This window comes from Gymnoscopelus braueri, assembly GCF_963280865.1.
Source record: "Gymnoscopelus braueri genome assembly, chromosome: 20".
In the NCBI taxonomy this organism is placed as follows: Eukaryota; Metazoa; Chordata; class Actinopteri; order Myctophiformes; family Myctophidae; genus Gymnoscopelus; species Gymnoscopelus braueri.
Genome location: NC_137622.1, coordinates 32,477,525 through 32,501,571, shown reverse-complemented (window position 1 = coordinate 32,501,571; position 24,047 = coordinate 32,477,525). Strand labels below are relative to the sequence as shown.

The following is a 24,047-nucleotide window of genomic DNA, read 5'->3' as shown; positions in this document are numbered from 1 at the left end:
TTTTTATGGATGGCCACTCTCCCCGGTCCAGCTTACCTTTTCAAAGGAACGAAAGATGGCACAGCATTGTCACGCTGGGATTGCATCAGTTCTTCTATATCCTTTAAAGAACTCTTGTTGGTTGTTGGTGGGATCTAAAAATAATCACAGAGGGGCATACTGTAGCTTCGCCAACGTTATTCTATAAGCAGTCTAAATCCATCAATCTGCTAGGGAATGAATCTGGGATTTGTATGCACGCTTGCACTGGAGTTGCAAGTGTGAGGCGCCAGACCTTATACACATTATCAAAGGGTAAGAGTCATAAATAATGGCACGCCGAGCAGATGACAACTCACCTTGACTTGCTCTAATGCCTGTGATTGAGCGGCAGAGCTGCACAGCAGGACAGCTGTGAAAGATGTAAATGTATCAAGTGGAGTAATATTAGGTAAATAGCTCCGTGGATCACTCTGTACATTGTCAGCAGAAAGGGCTGCTGCTGGAATTTATTCGTCGCCATGATGGATGGCGTGACACACCTGAATGCCTCAGTATAAATATACATGGCCCGGCTCATGTGGGCCTAGGCTGCACGAGGAACTTAATGGCAGTCATGTGTGCGTTTCTGTCATGCATTTGCACATTCATGTGCTTGTGTCTGTGTGTGGGCACGCACGTACGGAACGCATGCACGCTTGCAGTAGGAGTTATGCGGCCCTGTGAAATTGAACAAACGAGTTAATACAATCCCCTGGCTATCTTTTACTTACCGTGTGCTGATGTTGACAGGTGTGGGCTTATATGTGTGGCACTGGTCGTTATTTGTGTTCCACACGGCTTGGCCCCTGTGGGCTTCCATCAGGGCGCACAACATTCACAAATGAAGGCATTAATATTTGGGAGTAAGTCACGGCCTCTGGTGTTGGTCAATTCCCTCCCCGTTCTGGGCACATGTCCACGGCCAAGCCAAGGAGCGCTGCCGTGACCCGCCAAGCAAACGGTGTGGGCGCCTGTGATTGAGAGCGCTGTCGCAGCACCTGCGGTCACAGCCCTTGACAAACTCCTCTGAGCCCGTGAATAATGCACGCAGCAGGCCTGAATGATGGGTGGCGTAATGATGCTAGTCAGAGATTGGTGTGACCAGTGACCCAAGTGACCACACACGGCATGCCGACCAATACCCTTGTGGGTGGGAGGGGGCCAGGGGGGATATAAGTAGCTTGTGTTCAACCGTGATCGACAAATCCCTCTCACTGCGAGAGGGGTTCTCGAGTGCTGTTGTTTCATAATGGTGAAACTAAGTTTACCATGCCCACACAACGATTATATGAACACTTTGTTCATATTGTTTGTGTAGCCCTCAAAACAGAATTGTGGGGACGAACTGTGGCTTAGCAGTCCGGGCACCAAGGCTTTAAAAGTAGCCTGACAGTGCGTTGCGAGTTCGAGTCCCGTTCCCGATGATCTTTAGTCTCTCCCCATCTCTCTCTCCCTGTTTCCTGTTCATCTCCACTTTCCACTATAAATAAAGGCAGAAAAGACCCGAAAATATCAAAAGAAAAAAACAAAACAGAATTGTGATGTTCTGTATTCTTTTTTTTTTGCAGAAAAGTCCTTTGAGTTAATGTCCCTTTGCCTGTGTCCCCTAGGTGGTTTAAATCCATAGAAAAATCATCTGTGAAGTATTTTTCTCCCCTCCAAAATGTCCCTACAGGAGCTTTAGACCAGAGTACCTCTATCTTTGCTCTCATTTAGTATTCCAGGATCTGTGTGGATGTGGCAGGCCCCTAGAATTCATTATGTTTTTCAGATAATAGCTATATAAACTGAAAGTTACTCATTTTACCCACTGGCCAGTTCAGCTCAATACAGTTGTTACTCACACACCACCCGTTTCATCAGTTTAAGTCAGAGGTAATTCACAGGATAATAATCATCCCTGCATCATTGATCCTCTAGAATTAGACTAATCCAACGACTGTCCACGCTGGCCAAACACCAAACGCACGTGGCAAAAGAAAACAAAACAAGCCAGTCGCTCCCTCACTGACAGGTCTTTCAATGAATAAATGAATGCAGAGGATTGCACTGTGTAAATCTTGGCTTCTACAGTAATTGTGGAAGAATCACCCTGATGAGTTCACATATTTCTCACATGGTGGTCCACACTTGCAGCCTCCGTTATCAAGCATCAGCACCGCCACATTCTCCAGTTACAGTTTTCATTTAGTTTTTTCTTTTTCTTACCTCTGTACTCTCATGGCCTCATTTTTGTTATACTTTCTGCGTTAAATAAATGATAGTAGATGTGGTCTCCAAGTGAGTTGTTTATAGAAAATAATGATTGGTTTAGACAGAAACCCTTCCTCCAGTGGGGGCTTGCCCTCGTTGATTACAGTGAAGCTCTTTTTGCTCTGATTCCCTCTCATTCCCTCTCAGTCTCTCTTTATTTCTTCTCTGTGTGTGTAAATTGTGTAAAAATTTCCTCCCTTCTTTGCACATCAGAACATTTTCCCTGTTGTGTGTGTGTGTGTGTGTGTGTGTGTGTGTGTGTGTGTGTGTGTGTGTGTGTGTGTGTGTGTGTGTGTGTGTGTGTGTGTGTGTGTGTGTGTGTGTGTGCGTGCGCGTGCGCGGCAAAATGTAATGCTGGTAGTATAGCCTGATGGAATTAATGAAGTTATATGTGAGATATGAACCAAAGTCTGCTTTTTCTTTGCACCAGTCCCATGTGCCAGTCCTTCCCTAGGGTTGTAGACTGGCGAGAGAAAGGGAATGAGATTGAGGGAACAGGGGAGAGAGGAGGCAGCAACTCCAACTAGAAAGAGATTGCGTCGTGTTCTGGGCGGCCGACTGGTTACCAAACGCAGTGTGCTCTGGCACCGCTGTGATCTTCAAAGCCACACAGCCCTGTTCTCCCTCTCCTTTGCTCCCTTGTTCCCTCTCTCCAGAGAGCGGTAGCAGGCTGGCTGCCTTCAGGCGGGAAGACGTTGCTGTTTCAAAGTTTCTTATGCCCTCTTCCCATCACACACTCGCAGGCTCCCTATCTCTCTGGCCCTGCGTCCCCCTCTCTCCCGCTCTTCTTTTCCCCTGTACCGATATCGAAATTACTTTGTCATTCACATTTAGTTAAGCAAACGAATATTCAGGCAGGCATTAATTTCTTCAAAGGTGGAATAGGTGTGTGTGTTGGCGACGCATCCAGAAAGAGGCTAGGAGTGGTTAATTACAATTTTCAACAGCTGCAGTCACGATACTTCACTCTCCTCACCACTTCCCCTAGCCTGCTCCTTTCTCCTACGGAAGAATGAGGAAAAACATTACAGTCTGCCGGCTCTCAATCTCTCCCCTCCCGCCTGCTGCTGACACAAAAGCAGAATGTGCCATTGTTCTGTTTTGCCCAAACTTGCTCTCTGGAGCAAGGTCCTCTGCTTTCGATTTTTTTTGACAGAGCAGTGAGGAACCACTTTCTTGGAGGTTGTTTATGTATTTTGGTTCCTCACAAATTCCTCCCCACAGCGTCTTCATCTCCTGTTCTTAACTATCGCTTCGAGCCGAAACTGTTTTTCTTTTCTTTTTCTTCCAGAGAATGACGTAGCATTTCTCTGTAGGGCGTCGTTCCATTTTACATTTAATCAAGATGAACTATTGTTCTCAGCCCGAACACAAATGTTAATTACATGCGTGTGGCGATATCTTAATTCAGTGCCATGACAGAGTGATGGTATTGTTTACCCAGCAAAAAGAGCCCCGCGGAGGTCTATCACGATGCTTTATGAGTCTGCTTAACGGACGTGATTAAGGACCTGCTCTCTGGGTGGTGGGTTCAACTTCAACGGAGAAATATAATGCAGCATGCTTCAGGTCTCGCCTCCATTAGTCATGAGTATCAACGGAGATGTTTTTGAGAAATGCTTGATTCTTTAAACATGCACAATGCTCAAATAAATGTGGAAAGGTACGTCAAGAATGTTTTTTTATTTGTTGTTCCTTTGAAAAGTGGGCAAGATTTTGGAAAAAGGCAAGAATGAAAAGAAGGTGTTTGTCTCGCGATCCGAGGTCCTCTCCCTGGGGTGCTGCTTCCATTCCGACATCTCACTACTCCGACTAGTGGCTTCCGCGTGCGGTTAGGGTTAGGGTTAGGTATAGGGTTAGTAACCGTCGGAAAGGCGACATGTCGGAAAGCCGACATGCACCCCCCTCTCCCTTAGGTGTTGGACGAGACCTAAACCGACAGAAACACAGGGATATGGTTGCTGGTAGCCTGGTTGCTAAATGAAAGATCTGCACAGGAGGGCAGAGCCTGTGGCTCTCAGAAGCAAAAGACTCATTCATCAAAGTCACCAACCTCTTTTCCCTCTGTTTGTGTTTCTTTCTCTCTCATGCAAGTGCGCACACTGTCTCTGTTGTCTCTCTCTCTCTCACTCTCTCTCTCTCTCTCTCTCTCTCTCTCTCTCTCTCTCTCTCTCTCTCTCTCTCTCTCTCAGCATCGATGCAGCAGCAACTAGACCTGTCACAATTATTACATACTCGCCTAATCGCAATTATTTGAGATAATCGTCGTCGTTTCCATGTTGAAAAATGTTTCTTTGTATATTTAAGTTATTTGTTATATCTGCCCTGTGCAATTTGGGATTATGAAGCCGAAAAACCAAACAGAAATTTATAGTGTTCTGTTCCAATGTTCAATGCCAAAAACACAATTAAATCGTTAATCGCAATTATTTGTGTGACAATTAATTGCCAACTTAAATGTGTAATCGTGACAGCTGTCAGTTACTGCATGCGAGTTACTGCATGTGATGACAGTTACTGCATGCAGAATTGCTGTAAAAAGCCTTTCTGCATGCAGTAACTGTCATCGCAACAGGTTTTGCTAAAACAACTAGTAAAGTGCCTTTCTCGGAGTGCAGATCCCCCCACCACCCTAGCAGCAACCCTTCATCCTTTGACTCAGCTTGCCCCATTCCTTCACATGGTCTGTGGACGTGATCAATCTGGACACCAGAACAATGTCCTTAACCGCTTAAAGGGGGATGAAAACATGTCCTTAACCAATTAAAGGGGTATGAAACCCTAGACTTATTTTGTAGTTTGTTTCCAGTGCAGGTTAAAAACTACAGCTGGGTAAAAACATGGCAGGCTGAAGTACACCATGATGTAAGCAACGCAGTTAATAAAATGTATAATGGGTGTGTTAGTATTAGCTGTGCCAAAGTGCATTGACAACACGGTTGACTACTAGATTGGGATCAACTCGAGCAGTTTTCGAATCTGGCTTAGTGAGAATCAGTGGATATGAATATATCCTGTGCTCTGAAAAATAATTCCCTTTGCAGCCCAGGGGCATCATAGTGGTAGGGCCTACCCATAAACCTCTGAAATCGTATGAATCAGGAAAGTCTCAAATACATCTAGATTCTTGGTATATTTTATTTGGTATTTCTATGTTTTATTCTAACTCGTAGTAACTGGTGACACTAGCCTACTTTATTCAGTATTCATGTGGGGTAACAAATAACACTTGAGCCCAACCCGATACTGATATTAGTTGGGGATATTAGCTGGGGATTAATTCCCCAACTGATATTATTACTATTATTATTATTATTGGCATGCCCAAAATAGTGATGGTAGGCTGAAAGTGGTTAATAAGAAGTATTTGTACTGTTGCATATGACATACAGTAATGAAAATCGCAAAGATGAATATGGAAGTACTTCGGTGAATGCTGCCTCGCTCATGCCCAGGGTTATCCTTTTAGGTTTAGGTGGGAATCAGGCCTATATTTATTCTATGAGATCTTGTCAGTGCCAGCCCCAGTGCTCTCTGTGTGTGTTCTGACTTTGCAATGAGGATCACGAGGGCAAAATAAGGCTACTCAGAGGAGGAAAGGAAATGCATGCAGACATCTTGACAGGCGACTAGATCTTCATTGCCAGATAGCAGATCAAAGGTCTCCCTGTGCTAGACTGGTGGGAGGTACAGTATATATGAGCATAGGTGAGACACTAGTAAGCACGTAAAAATACACGTGTGGGTACTAGCGACGGTATAGGCTACAGCTAGCAAGCTAGCAACATTTCCCGCATAAGAGGTTATTCATTCTTGGTATTACTAGTCTATCATGGAGGAAAATGAGTCACATTAGACAAGGCTCACCTGGCAACCTTGTAAAAAGATTGGAAAAAGATCAGAAAAAAGAAAGAAAAAAAGAAAGAAAGCAGATGTTTATGTGTGGTTCAGCCCTGAGCTAAAAATGTGTGGTTTGAACCGAAATCTGTGAGCTGTTTGCCTCTTTATGTGCATCTATGTGTAATTATAATTTGTAATGACTCAGCAAGCTTATATTCCAGTGATGAAGAGATTGTCCAACTAATGGTAAGCCAAGGTGAATCATAATTAGAACTAAATCATCCATCAGCATGACAGTGACCCAAAGCATACAGTACATTGTTGTTATACTGTAGTTATTATTACGTCCAAATCAACAAAGCACCAAAGGGAGGTTAAAGTTTTGGAATGGCCCAGCCAGAGTCTAGAAATGAACCCAATTGAAATGGGTGACCTGAAGAGGGCTGTGCAAATATGCCCTCACAATTTGACGGATCTGGAACATTTTTGCAAGGAAGAGTGGGAAAAGGATTTGCCAAGTCAACATATGCCAAGCTGATAGACTCCTAGCCCAAAAGTGCTGTAATAAAATCAAATGGTGCTTCAAAGTATTAGTTTACGGGTGTTCACAACCTTTAATTTTATTTATTTATTCCTAAATTGTTTCACTTAGTTTGTCAGTCTGTGGAAAAAGTTAAAATTATTTATCATGGTTTAATTAAAAAATATATTGCTGTCAGTAACTAGATGGTGATTGATCCGGGAGTGCTGGTTTTATGTTTGTTTTTATACAACCGTGCGCCCGGCATAGTTTGGAAGATTGAGAACTTCTACTTTTTACCATCACAAAAATATGCCATTTTAACAAGGGTGTGTAGACGTTTTACAGTATATCCACTGTATCCTAATGTTTCATATTCACAGGATACAGCTCCTTGCTGTTATGGTAAAGGCCATACACTACAGATAGTGGGATTAGCAAGCGATTTATTGATATGTCTTTCTTTCTTTAAGATTTTTTTTAAAGATTTTTTTTCCGGCTTTTATGCCTGTATTGATAGGATATTAGTCTGACAGGAACTGGGGAGAGAGATGGTGAGTGACATGCAGCAAAGGCCGTCGGGATCGGGACTCAAATCCACGACGCGTGTTCTGGGCCTGGACCTCTACACCAGCAGTCCGGTCCGGTCTTTCTGATACTGATTTTGACCACTGAAGTTTAAATACTGCCTGATACTGAGTCCGGTCGATTAATTTGACTCAACAGTAAGAATTCATTAAACACTTGGATCGTTGCCTAAACTGGACAAAAACTATTAAGATATTATTGATGTTTAAAGAACTTCCTTAACATTGTCTGGCAAACTTTCTGAAATCAAATACCATTATCAAAGCTCACCTCTGATGCTTTATTGGATAGCCTTTCTTAAATGTCAGATTAGTTCTTTCCAACCATTCCTCTGCCTACTCCCCTTCTTCCAAAGGCCAGTCTGTTCAGGGAATGTCTTCACCGGGCCTACTCAGCTCTCCTCCATCCAGATCGCAGTCCAATCCCACGTTATAGTGATATATGGAGCTGCTAGGATGCTGTGAGGGGGGGGGCGGCTGTGGCTGAGGATCCACTGTGCTTTGATTTGAAACACAGAAATAAATCAAAAGGAGTCCCATCTGTACAGACCTTGAATTAAGTGTAACAAGGAAGGTAACCAGTAGTGAGCTTATGTTAATGCGGGTCTCAGAGTTTCACAAAGGATAAGTGTTACCTGAATATTTTAAGCTGTCTTCCATCATTAGTGCTTCATTAAGGCAATGAAACCCTGCCTCGATTCATGTCATAGAAACAAATTACTCTCCTCTTTCTCTTGCTGTACCTTTCTTCTTGCAATCTACAGTAAGTACAATTAATCAGCAGCATGCAGGGCCTGCTGGACATTGATTCCACCCACGGCTAATTTGTTATTTAGGTTAAGGTTTGAGGTGGTAAGAACCTTCATGTTCTCATGTAAGAGAGTGCAGTGCTTGGCTCTGCAGCCAAGCCTCAGTTTGTGTCCCAATTTCGTCCCACAGTTCTTCCATTTAGTTTGTGCAGTCTTGGCACATGTCGATGATTCTGTCAACATATTTTGTGACTGGACTCGTTTCTGTTAATGAGAAGAAAACAGACACAGCCCTCGTTACACAAATGGCTGGTTTTACATTGGATTTATGCAATCCAAAGGCAATGCATTGCTTTTCTTCTCGAGCAATGTGAGAGAAGCTAATTATTTTGGTTAAGTGTGCTACCATTAAACTCGGTAACCCTTGCTTAATCAAACTCAGATTGATAGCTCATATTGTTGACTTTCAGAGATTCTTTATTATTCATTGCCATCGTTTTTATTGGACAACAAGCTGTCAGCCGGCCTTCCATCTCAAGGAATCATAGTGGCTCCGTCAGCAAATAGGAAGTGACAAGGCTGACAGCCCTGCCAGTGTGGATGGTGAAGCAGAGAGCCAAATGTCACAGACGACCCTGTCAAAAGCCCCATCTCGTTCTTATAATGAGATCCTTGGCTTTCAAATGCACATATTTAAAGCACTGGACACGCCAGCGCTCTTTGCCAGCTCATTAGTGTTTTTGTTTTGTGGCTGGGGCATTTATTACAGTATAGCAGATATTAATTCATTAAAGTACTCCTATTTCTTTACTTATGTTGAAGCAGTAACTACAATAGAGAAAATACTCTGTTACAAGTCCTGTATTCATACTTTTACTTGAGTAAAAGTACAAAAGTATTGGCATGAATATGTACTTAAAGTACCAAAGTAAAAATCAAATGTTTCCAAATTTGCCAGACTTTTCCCGCAAAATAGCAGATCTATGTTCACAACGTGTCGCGATATTTTGAGAAATTAAATTCCTCAAAATGTGACTCCACTGCCTCCCTATGTATGAAATAGATCACAATAGGGAAGTTAATACTCTTGATACAGTATACTGTTTCATCTGGACTTTAAGAGTATACTGTACAATCTGTCAATGTACGTGCTTAAAAAAAAAACACTCCAATTATGCTCATCACAACAATGATGGTCTATAGCACTTTGAACTGTATTGAATGTTTCATGACAAATAATTTCACAATCTTATAAACAAAGATTGTGTAAGATTGGTCCATGATACACACATTGGGATTGTATTGATGACTGAATCATACATTTTCCAGCGGACTGAGATGCTTTAGATTTGTTTTGTTCCTTGTATACTGTGGCTGCAAGCTTTACAGTGTTCATCACTTATTCCAATTTTTGGAAATGCAAGTCACAAATACAGCAGGCATATGGCAATTTCTGGGCTCGACACTTATGATGCAGGAAAGTGTCTGGGCAGTTGAAATGAAACCGACATGACAATTATAGTTCCTTGAGTTTTCTAGATTCTAAGCAACAGTGAAGTTATCATTATCATTTCCTTTTTTTTGGGGGGGGGGGGGGGGGGCACACCAGCTGCCCACATACTGGCTTTGCATTCTCCCCAGATACAACAATTCACATCACAGGGTTTACAGAGGAAGAAACTCATCTTAATTAGCAGGGATCTCAATTGGGATTTGCTAAATTACCTCCTCTCTGAGACAGGCATTCCTTCTCCACACACCACTGCATGTTAGAAAACAGTTGCCGGTCTGGCTTTTATTCAGCATTTGCAAACTCTGAATCATTGCCTTGAGCTAAATGCATTCCCTTAATTAATTATTTAATGCCCTTTAATTATGTTTAAACATAGAGGATGAGGCATTTGTCACAAAGGGGATATTTCAAATGAGAGCGAATGTGTTGATTGCCGTTTTTCTTTTGTCTATTTAATTGTTTGTTTAATAGAGAAGTCTGCTGTGCGATGTACGTTTCAAAAGCCCCTTTCCTCATGAGGCTTTTGATTTTCAAATATGTACATTCCAAACAATGCAACTACAAAGGCCACAATAATAACTCCATTGAGATGGATAGTGTAATTTCTTGAGCTAATCCTTAAAACACTCTTGGGGTTGCGTTAAAAGGCAAGGCAGAATAATTGGTTTGAGAGATTGGATTGAAGTGTTTTAAATCCTCTTCCGTGGTCTGCTACTTTTCTGTAGATTTTTGTCATGTAAGCCTTGTACCAGAGACACTGGCATTTTGGGCATAAGCATCCCAGCTTCACTGATAGTGGGGGGGGGGACAACAACGACGACAACACTAAAAACACGGACATTCTTGTGGATGTCCGCCCTAACGAATACAATTGCCCGTGTTCGCCGATAGAAGGCCAACAGGGGTGGGCATACTTTGTCGCTGCACTAGCGTCTCCTACAGGTTGGTCAGGCGCAGGGCCGGATCTAGGCATAGGCAAGGGGGGGAAATGCCCCCCCAAATGCCCTGACTGCCCCCCAAAGATTTGAGTTTGTTTGCTTTAAAACAATATATATTCAAGGATTTGCACATATTTTCAAAACATTTAAAAAATAGCAGATCTACAAGCTCGTAGCGCGGCACTCAGTGCCGCGCTATGAGCTTGTAGATCTGCTATTTTTGTATAGCCAAGGTGTAAAATAATGCTTTCTCACTATTTCCTCACTATTTCCTATTGCCCCCCCAATAAAAAAATCCTGTATCCGGCCCTGGTCAGGCGCCTGTTCAGCAGGGGGTGGAACTGGGGGGTGTGGAGTGTCGCTAGGCAACCGCCTGTCAGGTAAGCACCTCAACGGAGAGAGACAGTGGGGCAGAGGCGGTGCTTGGCCAAGCAGGCCACGCCCCCGGCTGGGCCGCGTCGCACCATTGAGGGGTGCTACGTGCCAATCTACCTGTAAAATCTACCTGATTTGGGGGCACCTGCGCTGCCCAGCTGGGGAGCTCACCCTAAGAAGAAAAGCGCCGTCTCTGCCTCAGTATTCACTGACTCTCCACGTTGACCAGACGGGTGCTCAGGCGGTCAGCAAGAACCTCCACTTATTCTCCTCCTCATTTCTTGGTGTTTATATCAAAGTCTAATTACTGTATTTTCTGTTATAAGCAACCTAGGACCCGGCTGAAAAGCTATGGAAATGACTATGAAATAGAACCTATGACAGTGTGCATGAAGGAGAAACGCATGGACAATGCATGGCACAGAAACCCCGACTGGGATGAACTTTGTGTTTATTTATTGATGCCATTGGGGCTCTCCCCCCTTCCACTGTGCCAATTCTAAATAAAACACCCATTTGAGGCTTTCCTTATACTGTCTCCGAGCGTTGGTTTGGTTCAGTCTTCTCAGGGGGTATAGCATGTTCCTCCCCATGTGTTATACCCTCCCAGTGAAGCTCCTCACTGGGAGGTGAAAATAAGCCACTGGCAACTTCATGTGTATTGAAGGAGACACATGGTTGTCTACTCCCTCCCCAAACCAAATAGTAGGGGTTGGCAGGGACAGGGACTATACACATGGTGGGTATTGGCATAATGACTAAATTGGCGAGAGAAAACCATAAAAAAGGAAATTTCATTATGAATGATTGCTTTGTCCATGCAGGGCACATCATTTTCAGTGACATTAGACTGGATATTTTGGGCTTTCATACTTAAAACTTTGATGTGGAATTGGATTGCTTTTGTGCATTTGACTGTTCAGGGTTGAATATATCCCTGTGCTCTTTAGCCCATTTATTTTTCAATCTGTTTGCTTGAGGTTACGGGGCGGTGCACCCCAAGCTCATTCGCCCTGGAAGCAATCTGACTTTTGATTAAGAAATGCATTTCAATCCGGCAAAGTTAATCACCATTTTGCTTTTGCCTAAGTAATGAGCTTCTACGCCCTAAAAATCAACACAATTTGTCTCCCCACTTCCTTCACTCATAACCTCAAGCCCTAAAGGTACGCTGTGTTTTCAATTCCTCACTTTGATTCATATCCACTTGTCATTTTCAGAGAGCATTTAACAAGAAGGTTACAGGCCTTTCCTGATACAGGACAAAAACATCTCACTTTTCATCCACCAGAGACAAGTGGGATATAATAAATCTGTCAGAATTTCAATGTATCAATGTATTATGCTTCAAACTCTATTCATAACTTTTGTTAAATGTCCTGCAATTGTCAGTGCAAAGAGGCCTGACAGCACTGTTCATTAATCACATAAGTGATTGAATGCCAGTGCATGAGTCTGATGTACATGTAGACAGCTCAATTGTTCTATTACAATGGAATACAAACTTCTCTGTGGCCTAACATCTTTATGGACACACACCTATGCCCATGGTGGTAATAACGTAAAATGTACTGTAACTTTAAGATTGCATAAAAATGTGTGTCCAGTGGCAACGGTAACAGTGTACACAGTAACATTTAACTCTAACCCCCTGGATGAAACCCATCACTCACCTGATTTAAAAAACATAGATTGAGTCCCTGCTTAAGTGTTTAAATAACAGCTTTCTGTTTCCACCTTCAGCAATAATCATATTAATGTCATCTTAAATTCAGAACCAGGCTCTTGTTTCAAAGTTGTCTGATAAAAGTATGTTAGTATGCCAGACACAACAGAAACCGCTCCCCCTGGCCCTAAGATTTGTGTCCTCGGTTTAAAAGACTGTTAAAAACCCACCTGTTCAGACAGGCGTTTACTTAATTTTATGTGCCTGCAGCTTTCCTTTTTTTTTTGTCCTTATCGCAATGCCTTTTAATGATTCGATGTCTGACTGTCATTGTCTGCGAAAGGTGCTCTATAAATAAAATGTACTTGCTTGCTTACTAACAATGCCAAATTGTACTGACATCGGGCATGTCTATATTTGGGCATAATCCGCCTGACCGCCACAGAGAGACTGACAGACAGACAGACAATTTGAACTTTATAGTAGATGTAGATTATCACTCAGGCATTCACCAGTGCGCAAGCTTAGTTATCCAGGCGAGAGGAGGCATATCAGCCTGAGCCACGAGGCGAGGCGAGGGCTGATGGATAATATGATGAATGTCTGGTGATCGTTTGTGAATAAATGAGGCTATGGCTATGTGATAAACAAAGACACAGAGAAAATAGCATGTGATCAACACTTAAAGTTTATAGATTAAACAAAAACATAGAACTTGGCATTACTGGCAACAAAAACTGCCCAACAAAATGGTATACTACACTCGCAGGGATTCGATGATAGTATGGGGAGAAAGACGGTGTGTTAACTCACTTACTGTGTACTGGTGCACAGTTAGTTGTTTTGCCCCCGGTTAAACTCCAACGTCTCCTTAGCTGTAATTTCTACCAAAGCATCCGCAGCAACCATGTTTGGCGGCAGACTTTCATCCACATTTGTCATCGTAAGTTCCTTAAGCATTTCACGCTAGTTCAGTCCGGACGATTTAGCTGCACTGATTGATCAATTGCCATATAAACCCAAGGGAAGATAAGATATGTCAGCCGACAAATCAGTGCAGGTTTATCACCCCTTCCTTCAGCACTCCTCTTACCCAGGTCAAATAAAGGCTGGGTATATGGTAAATATAAATATCCGCACGGTACATTTGCTGGGGGACAAACACACACTGTCATTGAAAAGATAATAAAGTGCAAACGATAACGAAATATGTGGTCAGAGGGCGAAACACTGGGCAGCTGTGATGGGAGTACGGGAATAGGGTGGGATGAGGGAAACTTGCTTTGTTGGGGTGCACCCGGCCGCAAATCACTGTACCATGTGTCTGGAGACGAGAGGGAGTCAGGCCTGGGAGAACGGAGCAATGTTTCAGTGGGAATAGAACCAATTTGACAGCTGTGTGTGTGTGTGTGTGTGTGTGTGTGTGTGTGTGTGTAAATGGTAAATGGTGCATTTATATAGCGCTTCTATCCGAAGCGCTTTACATTGATTGTGCCATTAACCCATTCACACACACATTCATACACCGATGGCAGAGGAAACCATGCAAGGCACCAACCTGCTCATCGGGAGCAATTAGGGGTTCAGCGTCTTGCTCAAGGACACTTCGACACTAACTCTAGGGGAGCGCCCCAGCCCGGGATCAAACTGGGAACCTTGCAGTTTTCCAGTTCACTCTACCCGGCCACTCTACCCCTGAGCCACCGCCGCCCGTGTGTGTGTGTGTGTGTGTGTGTGTGTGTGTGTGTGTGTGTGGGGGGGGGTGTGTGTGGGGGTGTGTGTGTGTGTGTGTTACACATACATATGCTGCTTCTATATGTGTGCAGGCACTCCCCACCACTTGCGTGTGCGTGTCATTGGAGATCCTCCAGTGTTTTCCAGCAGCGTGCGCGAGGGCTGAGCTCCCTCATCTGCAGCAGCAGTGGGGGGGCTGTGTGTGTGCTGGTATAGAGGGGCAGATGTGCTGTTCGTAGCAGCGTTAGAGGGAGTGAGAGGGCCAGGGTGGCAGCAGCCCAGGCTTTGCTAACCCCTGTCAGGCACGTAGCCAGGAGCTCCGTCTGGAGGAGGCCCCAACAGCCCTCTGTGGAGGGATAGGACACAATACACACACACACACACACACACACACGTAACTTACCAGACTGGCCCCTGGACGCTCGTGCTCTATGAGTCAGTGCAGGCATGGCATTTATTTGTTGTTCTTAAAGCGGTGTTGGATACAGTCGGTGACACCCGGCCAAGGAGTTATGGGTGTCTTTGTCTGTGTTTGGCCAGTTCTCTTGGACAATGCACCATGTTTTATCACTCCTTTTAAGTGTTATAATTGTGCGTCCGACAGCATCACAAATCAGTGCTTTGGCCCCTAGGCTTTGCCAGCAGCCGGTTTGGATCCACGGGTAACAGTGTGGAATTAGGCCATCACTCCCATCTCAAAGCAGTCCGTCCTTCCGTCCGTCTGTCCCTCCGTCGGCCGCGTGTCCGTCCGTCCTTCCGTCCGTCCGTCCGTCCGTCCTTCCGTCCGTCCGTCCGTCCGTCCGTCCGTCCGTCCTTCCGTCCGTCCGTCTGTGTGTCCATCCGCCTGTCCGTCCTTCCATCTGTCTGTCCGTCCTTCCATCTGTCTGTCTGTTCATCCATCACAGCTTATGCCTTGCGCACTTTTAATATTAATGTTGGATCTCTAAAAGTGATAAAGAATGATAAGGACAGCACTCCAAATTGAATATGTATTGCCACAAAGACGTTTCAGCAAGACACCCTTCCTAAGCGTCACAAACAATAGACCCAGGTGGGTCATGGTTAATTATAGATATACAGAACTAAAAAAAAAATGAAATTTTGAAAACTTGGAGAAGCACTTCCTACCCTTTCTTCTCTAATTACAGTTTCTTTATTTAAATAGGAGAGTGTAGAGGTACAGTGGAGACACAGGAAGTTGAGTTATTGTCTCCGCCAGGCCGAAAGGCATGGCGAGAGAGTATGTTTTTCACCCTGTCCGTCCGTCCGTCCGTCCGTCCGTCCGTCTGTCCGCAGTTAATCTCTGGCACCGTTGGCCCGGTCGCTGCGAAACTGTGCACACACACTCCCTGGATGCCAATTCAGAACCTCTGTCCCAATTTTTTCACATGGGCCTGTTATAGCGCCACCAGGAGGCCGATTTGTGCAAAACCAATTTCTTTATATTACTCCTACAGATTGTATCCAAACGTCATGCAAATCGGTACACAGTATCTCTATAGTCATGTGATCAACACGGATCTGTCCGATTTCCCATATTCCATCCTCATTGGCTAAGGCTGGCTTCCAAAGTTTGCAGGATTGGTCCGTTTTGAACGAAATGCCTCAAATTATGCACTCAGCTTGCGATTTCCGTGAAATTTTACACACACATTCCCACTAGGCTGAGGAAGAAATGCCACCCTTTTAACATTGGCCTGTTATAGCGCCACCAGCAGGTCTAATCTAGCAAAACACATTTTTGGAACAAAATGCCTCAAATCATGAATGCAGTGTCCGATTGTCGTGAAAGGCCTAAGAAGAAACGGGCACCCTTTTCACATTGGCCTATTATAGCGCCACCAGGAAGCCACAATAACCTACCTGACCTGGCGGAGACCTGTGCTCCGACGAGCACTTTTTCTAGTTCTACACTGTCTTTGTTATCTGTGTTCCATTCAAGGTGAAGCTGATACGTTTATTGTGGAATCCAACACCATAAAAAGACAAACAGGCTTTCTCTTCTCTGTCCTGTCCCCCAAGCCCCACAGGGCATGAACCCTGAGCTCCTCTCGGTGTTGTCTTTGGCTTTGTGGTGAGCCTTGTGCCCCTTGCTCATGGGAATGTTGTTCATGCATTATTGGCTCATACTGTACTCTATGTGCAAGTTACCCTGGAAAATCACATCATAAACTACATATATGAAATTTTTATTATTACACATGTTGGAGCATTTGATGACATGAAGACTGTTCTCAGAATGGTTTTCTGTAGTATTCGAATGCGCGGGAGCGGTTGAGGACATTCGGCAGATGGCCTTTCTGTCCCACTGGCAGTGGGAAGAAGGGGACCAGGTAGGTGTCAGCAGGAATGCAATGGACAGAGGACTCTTTGACCGCAACATGGGTCCCTACTGGGCCAGCCAGTCCGGTTGTGTCTCTCTCACTCTTTCCATTGCTCTGTTCTTCGGTCACACCCTCCCCATTTCTCTCCTTCCCTCCCTCTATGTCCGAATCCTCTCCACATTCTACGCTGAGGAACAAACTGATTGGGTAAATAATGTCTGCATGAGGGAAACCCCACACTGACAGGTTTGATAATGCGAGACTGAGCCGGCAACCCAAAAAAGCGCGACAAGTCTGTAATATAAGGTAAGTGTTTTGGCAATGTTGTCAAAATTAAACAAATTATCTGTTGAGCTCTGGTAATAACACTAAATATTTTCAAATAAAGGTTTACGGGAGGGAGAGATCTGAGTGCTGGTAGGTACTGATGTCTCCAGATTAGCATCACAGTGTAGACACAGGTTGATAGTACAGTGGCTTTGATCCTCCTATTCTTTATCTTATACTTGAACTGTCTTCCCTCTCTCTCTCTCTTTGAAATCCAGCAGACTGGCGTGTCTTATCTTTGATGAGCTTAAAGTCCCTTGATCCGAATTTTCACTTATGTAGGAGAAAGAAATGATCCTCATAGGCATAATGGTCAGTGTGAAATGTCACGTTGTTCTTGTGTTTTCTTTCTTTTTTCTTTTCTTTGACGTGACTGGATAGGTTAAATGAAATAATCAGAGCTGTGAAATTATTTCATGGGATGAGGAACGGTTTATCGCGCTACGTGACAGCTGTGGCTTTATCGAGATGAAGATTTTACATGTCACTTTGTGACATGTCAAAGAAAGAAATCTCGACAGTTTTTTTTTTCTTTTTTCTTGGCCATGGGAAAACAGTGTGCACACCGTGTGTACACTTGGCTGAGCAGTGCCACATCTCATCAAGGTCTTTAAAAATGCACGTCTGAACCTTGCCTAAGACCCAGAGCGAGAGAAAGATCTACATACAGTAGAGTACCCGGTATGTTAATGCGGTATAGCGTGGGAGAACATGTGGGATTTTATGTCTACACGAGAGGGAGATGGAGACAGAGAGACTCGTCTCACGCAGTGCCCTTATGATTAAAAGGACAATGTATACAGTACGTGTCCATACAGTATACTGTATGTCCATGGTGTATGCAGTTGCATGCCTGTGCTTGGATCCTTGTGTTTGTGTGGTGTATCCTGTCACAATCCAAGCAGGTTATGCAGGTGCCAATAGTTTGAGAACAGACTGAAGATGTACGGTATGAATTATAAGATGGTCTACCGCGAGTAATATGCAGATCTCACAGGCTGTTTAACTGTGGTGTTGTTGCTGATGTTCTTGTCATGGTTTGAGTCTATTCCACATGCTGAAGAGTGAGTTCACTTCACTGTATCTGTGTGTGTGTGTGTGTGTGTGTGTGTGTGTGTGTGTGTGTGTGTGTGTGTGTGTGTGTGTGTGTGTGTGTGTGTGTGTGTGTGTGTGTGTGTGTGTGTGTGTGTGTGTGTGTGTGTGTGTGTGTGTGTGTGTGTGTGTGTGTGTGTGTGTGTGTGTGTGTATAAATAAATTAAAATAGAAAACTAATTAAAGAAATATGTATATATGAATAGCCAATCTGCAATAAGAAGTTAAGCAATTACAGTATGTGCACTATGGACTCCATGGTATTACTAGAGAAGTTGTAAAGAGAGAGAGAGAGAGAGAGAGAGAGATGTGCAGTAGGACTGATTGCTATAGGAGTCACCCTACATGTCTGTCTAACTACAAGAGAAGAAGAAGGAAGCAGTCACATGAAGGGAGCCTGTGAAAGAGAGGGAGATGATTAATGTCAAGAGGGAACTAAAAGATTCCGACTGAGCAATGCGAGGTGTAGTGGCCTCACAGCCCGCCTCACAAGGGCCTTCGAGGAAGCAAGAGAACAAGGGACCATTACAGGGAGAGGAGGGGAGAACAGCTGAAAGATGAGAGGAAAGTAGAGGGATCTATGATGATGGGAGAGATTGAAGAGGAGTGATGATGAGCCTGCTGACAACCTAATGTGCGCTCTCTCTCTCTCTCTCTCTCTCTCTCTCGCTCTCTCTCTCTCTCTCTCTCTCCCCTTGGGAGCCATTCACTCAAATGTTGACACTGCAACAAAAGTTCCATCATCCCAGCACATTTCAAGCGCAATTAGTTTTTTTGGCAAACTATCCAAGCTGTGTGTGTGTGTGTGTGTGTCCTTAAATGCAAGGGGCTGACTAAAATACACTGTGGATTCAATGGTGTTGATGGAATACCCGAGTGTGTGTGTGTGTGTGTGGGGGGGGGGGGAGTGAGTGGGTGGATAAGTGGGTGGGAGCGAGGTGTGCGCGCGTGTGCGGGGTTTAGTGTATACATGCATGGCATGAGTGTGTATGCATGCATGTGTGTTTGTGTGGGGTATAGTGCATACATGCATGAGCGTGTGTGTGTGTGGGGGGGGGGGGGGGTGCATGTGCGTATGGATGCATGCATGCGTGAGTACTGCAGTAAGGTTATGTTCTGCTGCAGGGGGCTTCCCTCTGACATCACATTAAATACATCAGAGGTCACAACTTAGAAAGGAGTCTATTGCGCTAAATGCCACTACAGTAATTGTGGTGCGTGTGCATGCGTGCGTGTATCTGTGAATGCATGCTTGTCTGTAAGGGTCGGGAGATATGTAGATGGCCTCTCTTAGAAGCCAGTGACCAAAAATGTGTACAGTCTGTGTGTGTGTGCACGCCCTTGTCTACAGTACAGTATGTGTATGGGCCGTCTCCAGTTGCATCAGGGTTCTTTCACCTCTTCCAGTCTAGCCTTGAATGCCTTCACACTCCAGGGGAATCCAGGGTGGAAAAGCATTGCTTGCTGACTCTGTAAACTCACTTTTGAGAACCTACAACTTTCTTTTACTACTCTTTCTTTTACTTGTCTTAAATTAGTCCCCAACACAAGCAAATCTTTCTAGTGCAGGAGATATTGATTTTAACAGTCCATACACCTATCAAGATTGAACGGTAGCAATAGTACACAGTATTGTACATCATATTGAAAATCTTATCACCAAACTGCGGCAAAAACTCACATTATTGTACAGAAACAGATCCGGTGTCCCTTTGAATTAGGAAAAGTTGAGTTGAGGCAGTCTTTCTATCACTCCTATACTTTGCTGATATATTCTACAGACATGCTGCTGCCTCCACTCTCAAACCCCTAGACTCAGTTTATCACCCTCAGATTCATTACTGGAGTTCTCTACGACACTCACCATTGCATTCTGCATCGGTCCTCTGTGGCACAGAGGCGTGATAAACACTTGTATCTTGGCAGCCGTATAAATCCCTCATTGGACATTCACAACCCTATAACATCTACGCTGAAGCTCTGCGTTTAATCGCTGCATATTTTGTTTTAAGTCTGTTTTTAACTCTTACCTTTGTTTTTAACCGTGCATATTTTGTTTGAGCACTGTATGCAACTCTTGGCAATAATTGTCAACGAATTAATCCTCAATTATTTTCAAGGTTTAAATAAAGCTTTGAATTAATTCATGTTTGCTCGTGTTTAACGGAACAGAATAATGGAACAGAATCAGTGCTTTCCACCCATTCACTTGTACCACCTTAATAAAAAGAAAAAAGAAAAAGAAATGTTCAAAATGAGCAAAAACAGCTAAATCTACAAGCTCACAAGGCACCGCATTGCAGATTGTAGAAATGCTATTTTCGCTGTTCGTCATACCAAAAAGTATATAGGGCTTAAGTGGTTAACAATATGGCATAATACTCACCTGCTACATCATTCTCTCCCTCTCCCTCTTTCATTCTCTCTCTCTCTCTCTCTCTCTCTTTCTGTTTAGCTGCGGGACGGCCGTCGTGGCCAGGATGCCACTGCGTGCCATGCCAGTCCACGGTGGATGGTGAGGGACTGGAGGAGGGGACTGACTGCAGGAGGCTGAAAGGTGGAGGCCAGCATCACCAAGCAGGAGACATGAACCTCTGCTGGAACGAGATTAAACGCAAGTCCCACAACATCCGGTAAGCTGCCGTCAACACTGCTGTTACAATGGTGGGCAGAGAGAGGGGCTTTGTGTTTCAGCTCTGCTAATTGGATTTTTGTTTTCAGGGGACCAGAATGCTATTTCTATTTGCTATGAGAGAAGGTTGTTCTTTTCCATGTCTGGCGGACGCTAATTGGTGAATGAAATTGGCTCGATACAAGTTGCTTTTAATTTTGTCTTTAAATTCATTATCGCAAGCAAGTGCTGTTCGAAATTATAAGGGCAAGGATGATAAGCAGCTTTGAGGAATCGGGAAATCATCGATAACTGCGATATAATGTGTTAATGTATAGTGTATATAATGTGTAAGTAAGCAGGTCGTTTTATTGTCAGTATCCGCCGAGAATGCAGGAGTCTATCCCTGATTCAATGCGCTAAACCCCTGGGAGGTGGATTCCTGAGGTGGGGCGTAACACCTACTATCAGTTCCCAGTAATTACCAAAGCTGTGCTACTCATACGCTGAGTTGGTGGTGCCCGGGATCTACCCCAGGAGCTAAGGCGGGCGCTCCAACTGCGCTACCCGGACACTATAATGTGTAAATTATATTAGTGTTAGCTAAAAATGATAGTTTTCCTTTGCATACATTGCAAACTCGACATGTTGCCACACTAGAGTCCTGTTCCTGATTGCTAGCAGTGTGGCAGCACTCAGTCATGCAGTATTGCGTTACAGCGTCGCAATTACTGCAGTGTACGTCAATAGTTAATTGGGAAAACCATGAGTGTTTGGAGACCCAAAGAAAAATTATTGCCGTGCAGAACGTTTATCTTAAAAGCTATTGATGCATGCACAATCAATGTCCTTTTTATTGAGCGATTTGACAGGGTTATCGATAATTATCAATAAACTGCCCGTTGGGCACCAGCCTACTCGGGAACGATGCAAGTTAGAAATGCATGGCCCACCTGGCTATGCAACAACCGTTGGACCCGTTGTCAGAGTACCCGTTGTCCCCGTCTGTCTGTGTCCCTTTTATGCCCATATATGGAGTTCTTTGTCAATCATGCACCACCCCTTTTTTGTGAAGAAACAGGAACTCGGTTTGGCTCCTCCCTTTTCTTAGTCCACTTCCTCCCGGGTGCTTCTGTCTTCTACCACTGCCTTAACACATCATCCGCCAAGGTATTAAACATCGTTTGTTATCCCCTTGCCAGCGTAATTACCTTCATCCGATGATCTTTGAAACGCTGTGCAAGCGACATTGTGTTCCAAAAAAACAAAAACAATAGTCCCTGTGTGTAGGCGGAGGGATCTGTGTATCCATAGGAACGACAACATTCCGACCGCGATCCGCCATTTTGGGGCTGTGGCCCGCTGAAAACGGTGGTTTTCAATGCAAAAAACAGCAACTGAGTTACAGCTGTTTTTCTGAAAATCCCATAGGCAGGCCGGATGGAAGTGAAGTTTTTTGGAATGATGTCACATCAACATACTTCTTCTCTGAGTGACGATGGATCATCACAGAGCTGTGTTACGGTGCCTAAAACAGCGTGCCTACATTTTTTTATAGAACGACTTTATGCGTCTTGGCGGGCAAGTGCGCTATTTAATAGAACGACTTTATGCGTCCATGGCGGAAAATTTGTTAAACACTACATGTTTAAGGCAGTGGTGCTGATAGATTCTGCTGTTAAGGCCCGGACTGATGGCCTAGCGGTCCGGGCACCTAGGCTCCGATGTAGCCTGACAGCGCATCGCGGGTTCGAGTCCCGATCCCGACGGCCTTTGCTGCGTGTCACTCCCCATCTCTCTCTTCCCGTTTCCTGTCTAACTCACTTCACTATCAAGAAAGGCATAAAAAGCACAAAAAAAAGATGCTGCTGTTAGCAGAATCTGTTTTGAGAGATTAGTCATGCCCAAATATGGATCGATATTTTGGGAAGATCCGCTGATCCAATGGACTTCATCACTCCCTCGGGTCCTCAGCAATACGCATACTGAGTTTGAAGTCGAACGTGGACACACACGTATCTCCCTATTTCATCTAAACTGACATGCCCAAAATAGGGACCCAGGTTGAAAGCGGTTCAGTCTGGGCTTTTTATTCATATTTAATTAATGAAAGGTATTAACACATTGGGTGCCAGAGGTTTATTAAAATATTATACGTTGAGTGCCTGCATTTCTTCCATCCACTTGCGTTATACGTTTCGTGCTGTAGAAGCCCCGACGCGGAAGTGCATGTAAACAAAGCGTGCGTGCGAGACGGCGGAGGGTCCCGACTAACGCCTGGAACAATAATATTTCTGCAGCGTGATCGCCGATCGAAAACGGCTCGTTTTCACCACGTTAAAAAGAAATGGAGATATTAAGCTTTTAGTCAAGGAGATAACATTGAAAACGCCGACCGGAAGGATTTTTGACATGGAGCCAGATCCAGCCTCTTCTTCTCAGAAACTCCTTGGGTGATGTCAAAGTTTCGTTTTAGCGCCCCACGTGGCCCACATGTATAAAAATAGAATTGGGTCAAAAACGGTCCGGACCGTTTTCGGCACTTCTCGTTTGGATCCTCAAAAACGGTCCGGACCGTTTTTGGCATTCAATGTGTTAACAAGTGACTAAATGTGACTAAATAATAACTACACTGGATCCATTGGAACAGAGATAATTTCTTCCATTTCCTGAAAAGTAACGGTTTTGGACATACAAGGTTTCCGCCTGACAGTGTTGATACGCTTTTATCTTCTAACAATGGCACTCAATGTTGCTGTTTGCGCTCTGTGTTCAGACGATTAGCAAAAGCATTGTCTCCACATTACACTGTCATATAATAATGTATTTTTCAATAGTTACTCCAGTCAGCATATTCTCATTATTGATATAATATGGGTTAATGCCCCTGCTTCAGGAGCCACACATGAGAGGCTTGTGACTGCAAAACAATTAGAGGGCGTTTGTGTTGCTCTTTGATACTTAATTGGAAGGCACCCAGGCTTGCCACATCATTTGTACTTCTCCACTTTCCGCCAGCATCCTATTTACACAATGGGAGCTTTAATGGATTTACTTGACCTTACTGTGCTACTTGGGAGGTGGTGGGAGGGGAGGTGGGAGGTGGGGGGGGGGGGCTAGTTGAAATTAGTGAAGACATCTTCCCCTGCAGTCCTGTGTAATGAAATCAGTACGGATGGCCTGCAGTAGCTGTGTGGACACACACTGCACTCTGACCTGAAATGGCTGAGGGAATTGTGTGGGGGGGGGGTTAATGGAGCGAGACATGGAGGGAGATAGAGGACAGAGGACAGCAAAAGTCATGTATTAAAAATGTACAAAATTATTGGCATCAAAATATACTTAAAGTACCAAAGTAAAAGTGCTCATTGTGCAGAAATGTCCCATTTAAAGTTTTCAAAATGTATAAAAATCTTTTGGAAAAAAGCAGATCTCTACAAGCTCACAATGCGTTGCGTCGCGACGCATTGTGAGCTTGTAGATTTGCTATTTTGAAA

The 24,047-nt window shown here is 44.2% G+C and overlaps 1 protein-coding gene across 2 annotated transcripts in view; it reads left to right on the top strand.

Annotated features, from left to right (window-relative positions):
- The window catches only part of drp2 (dystrophin related protein 2), a 180,886-nt gene that overhangs the window by 57,843 nt on the left and 98,996 nt on the right, over positions 1-24,047 (top strand). For both annotated transcript variants that reach the window (XM_080415251.1, XM_080415250.1), the window contains one exon: positions 20,395-20,572. In XM_080415251.1, the coding sequence (XP_080271377.1) occupies positions 20,526-20,572 (47 nt within the window). In that variant the 5' untranslated portion in view covers positions 20,395-20,525. The remainder of the gene's footprint in view (positions 1-20,394; positions 20,573-24,047) is intronic.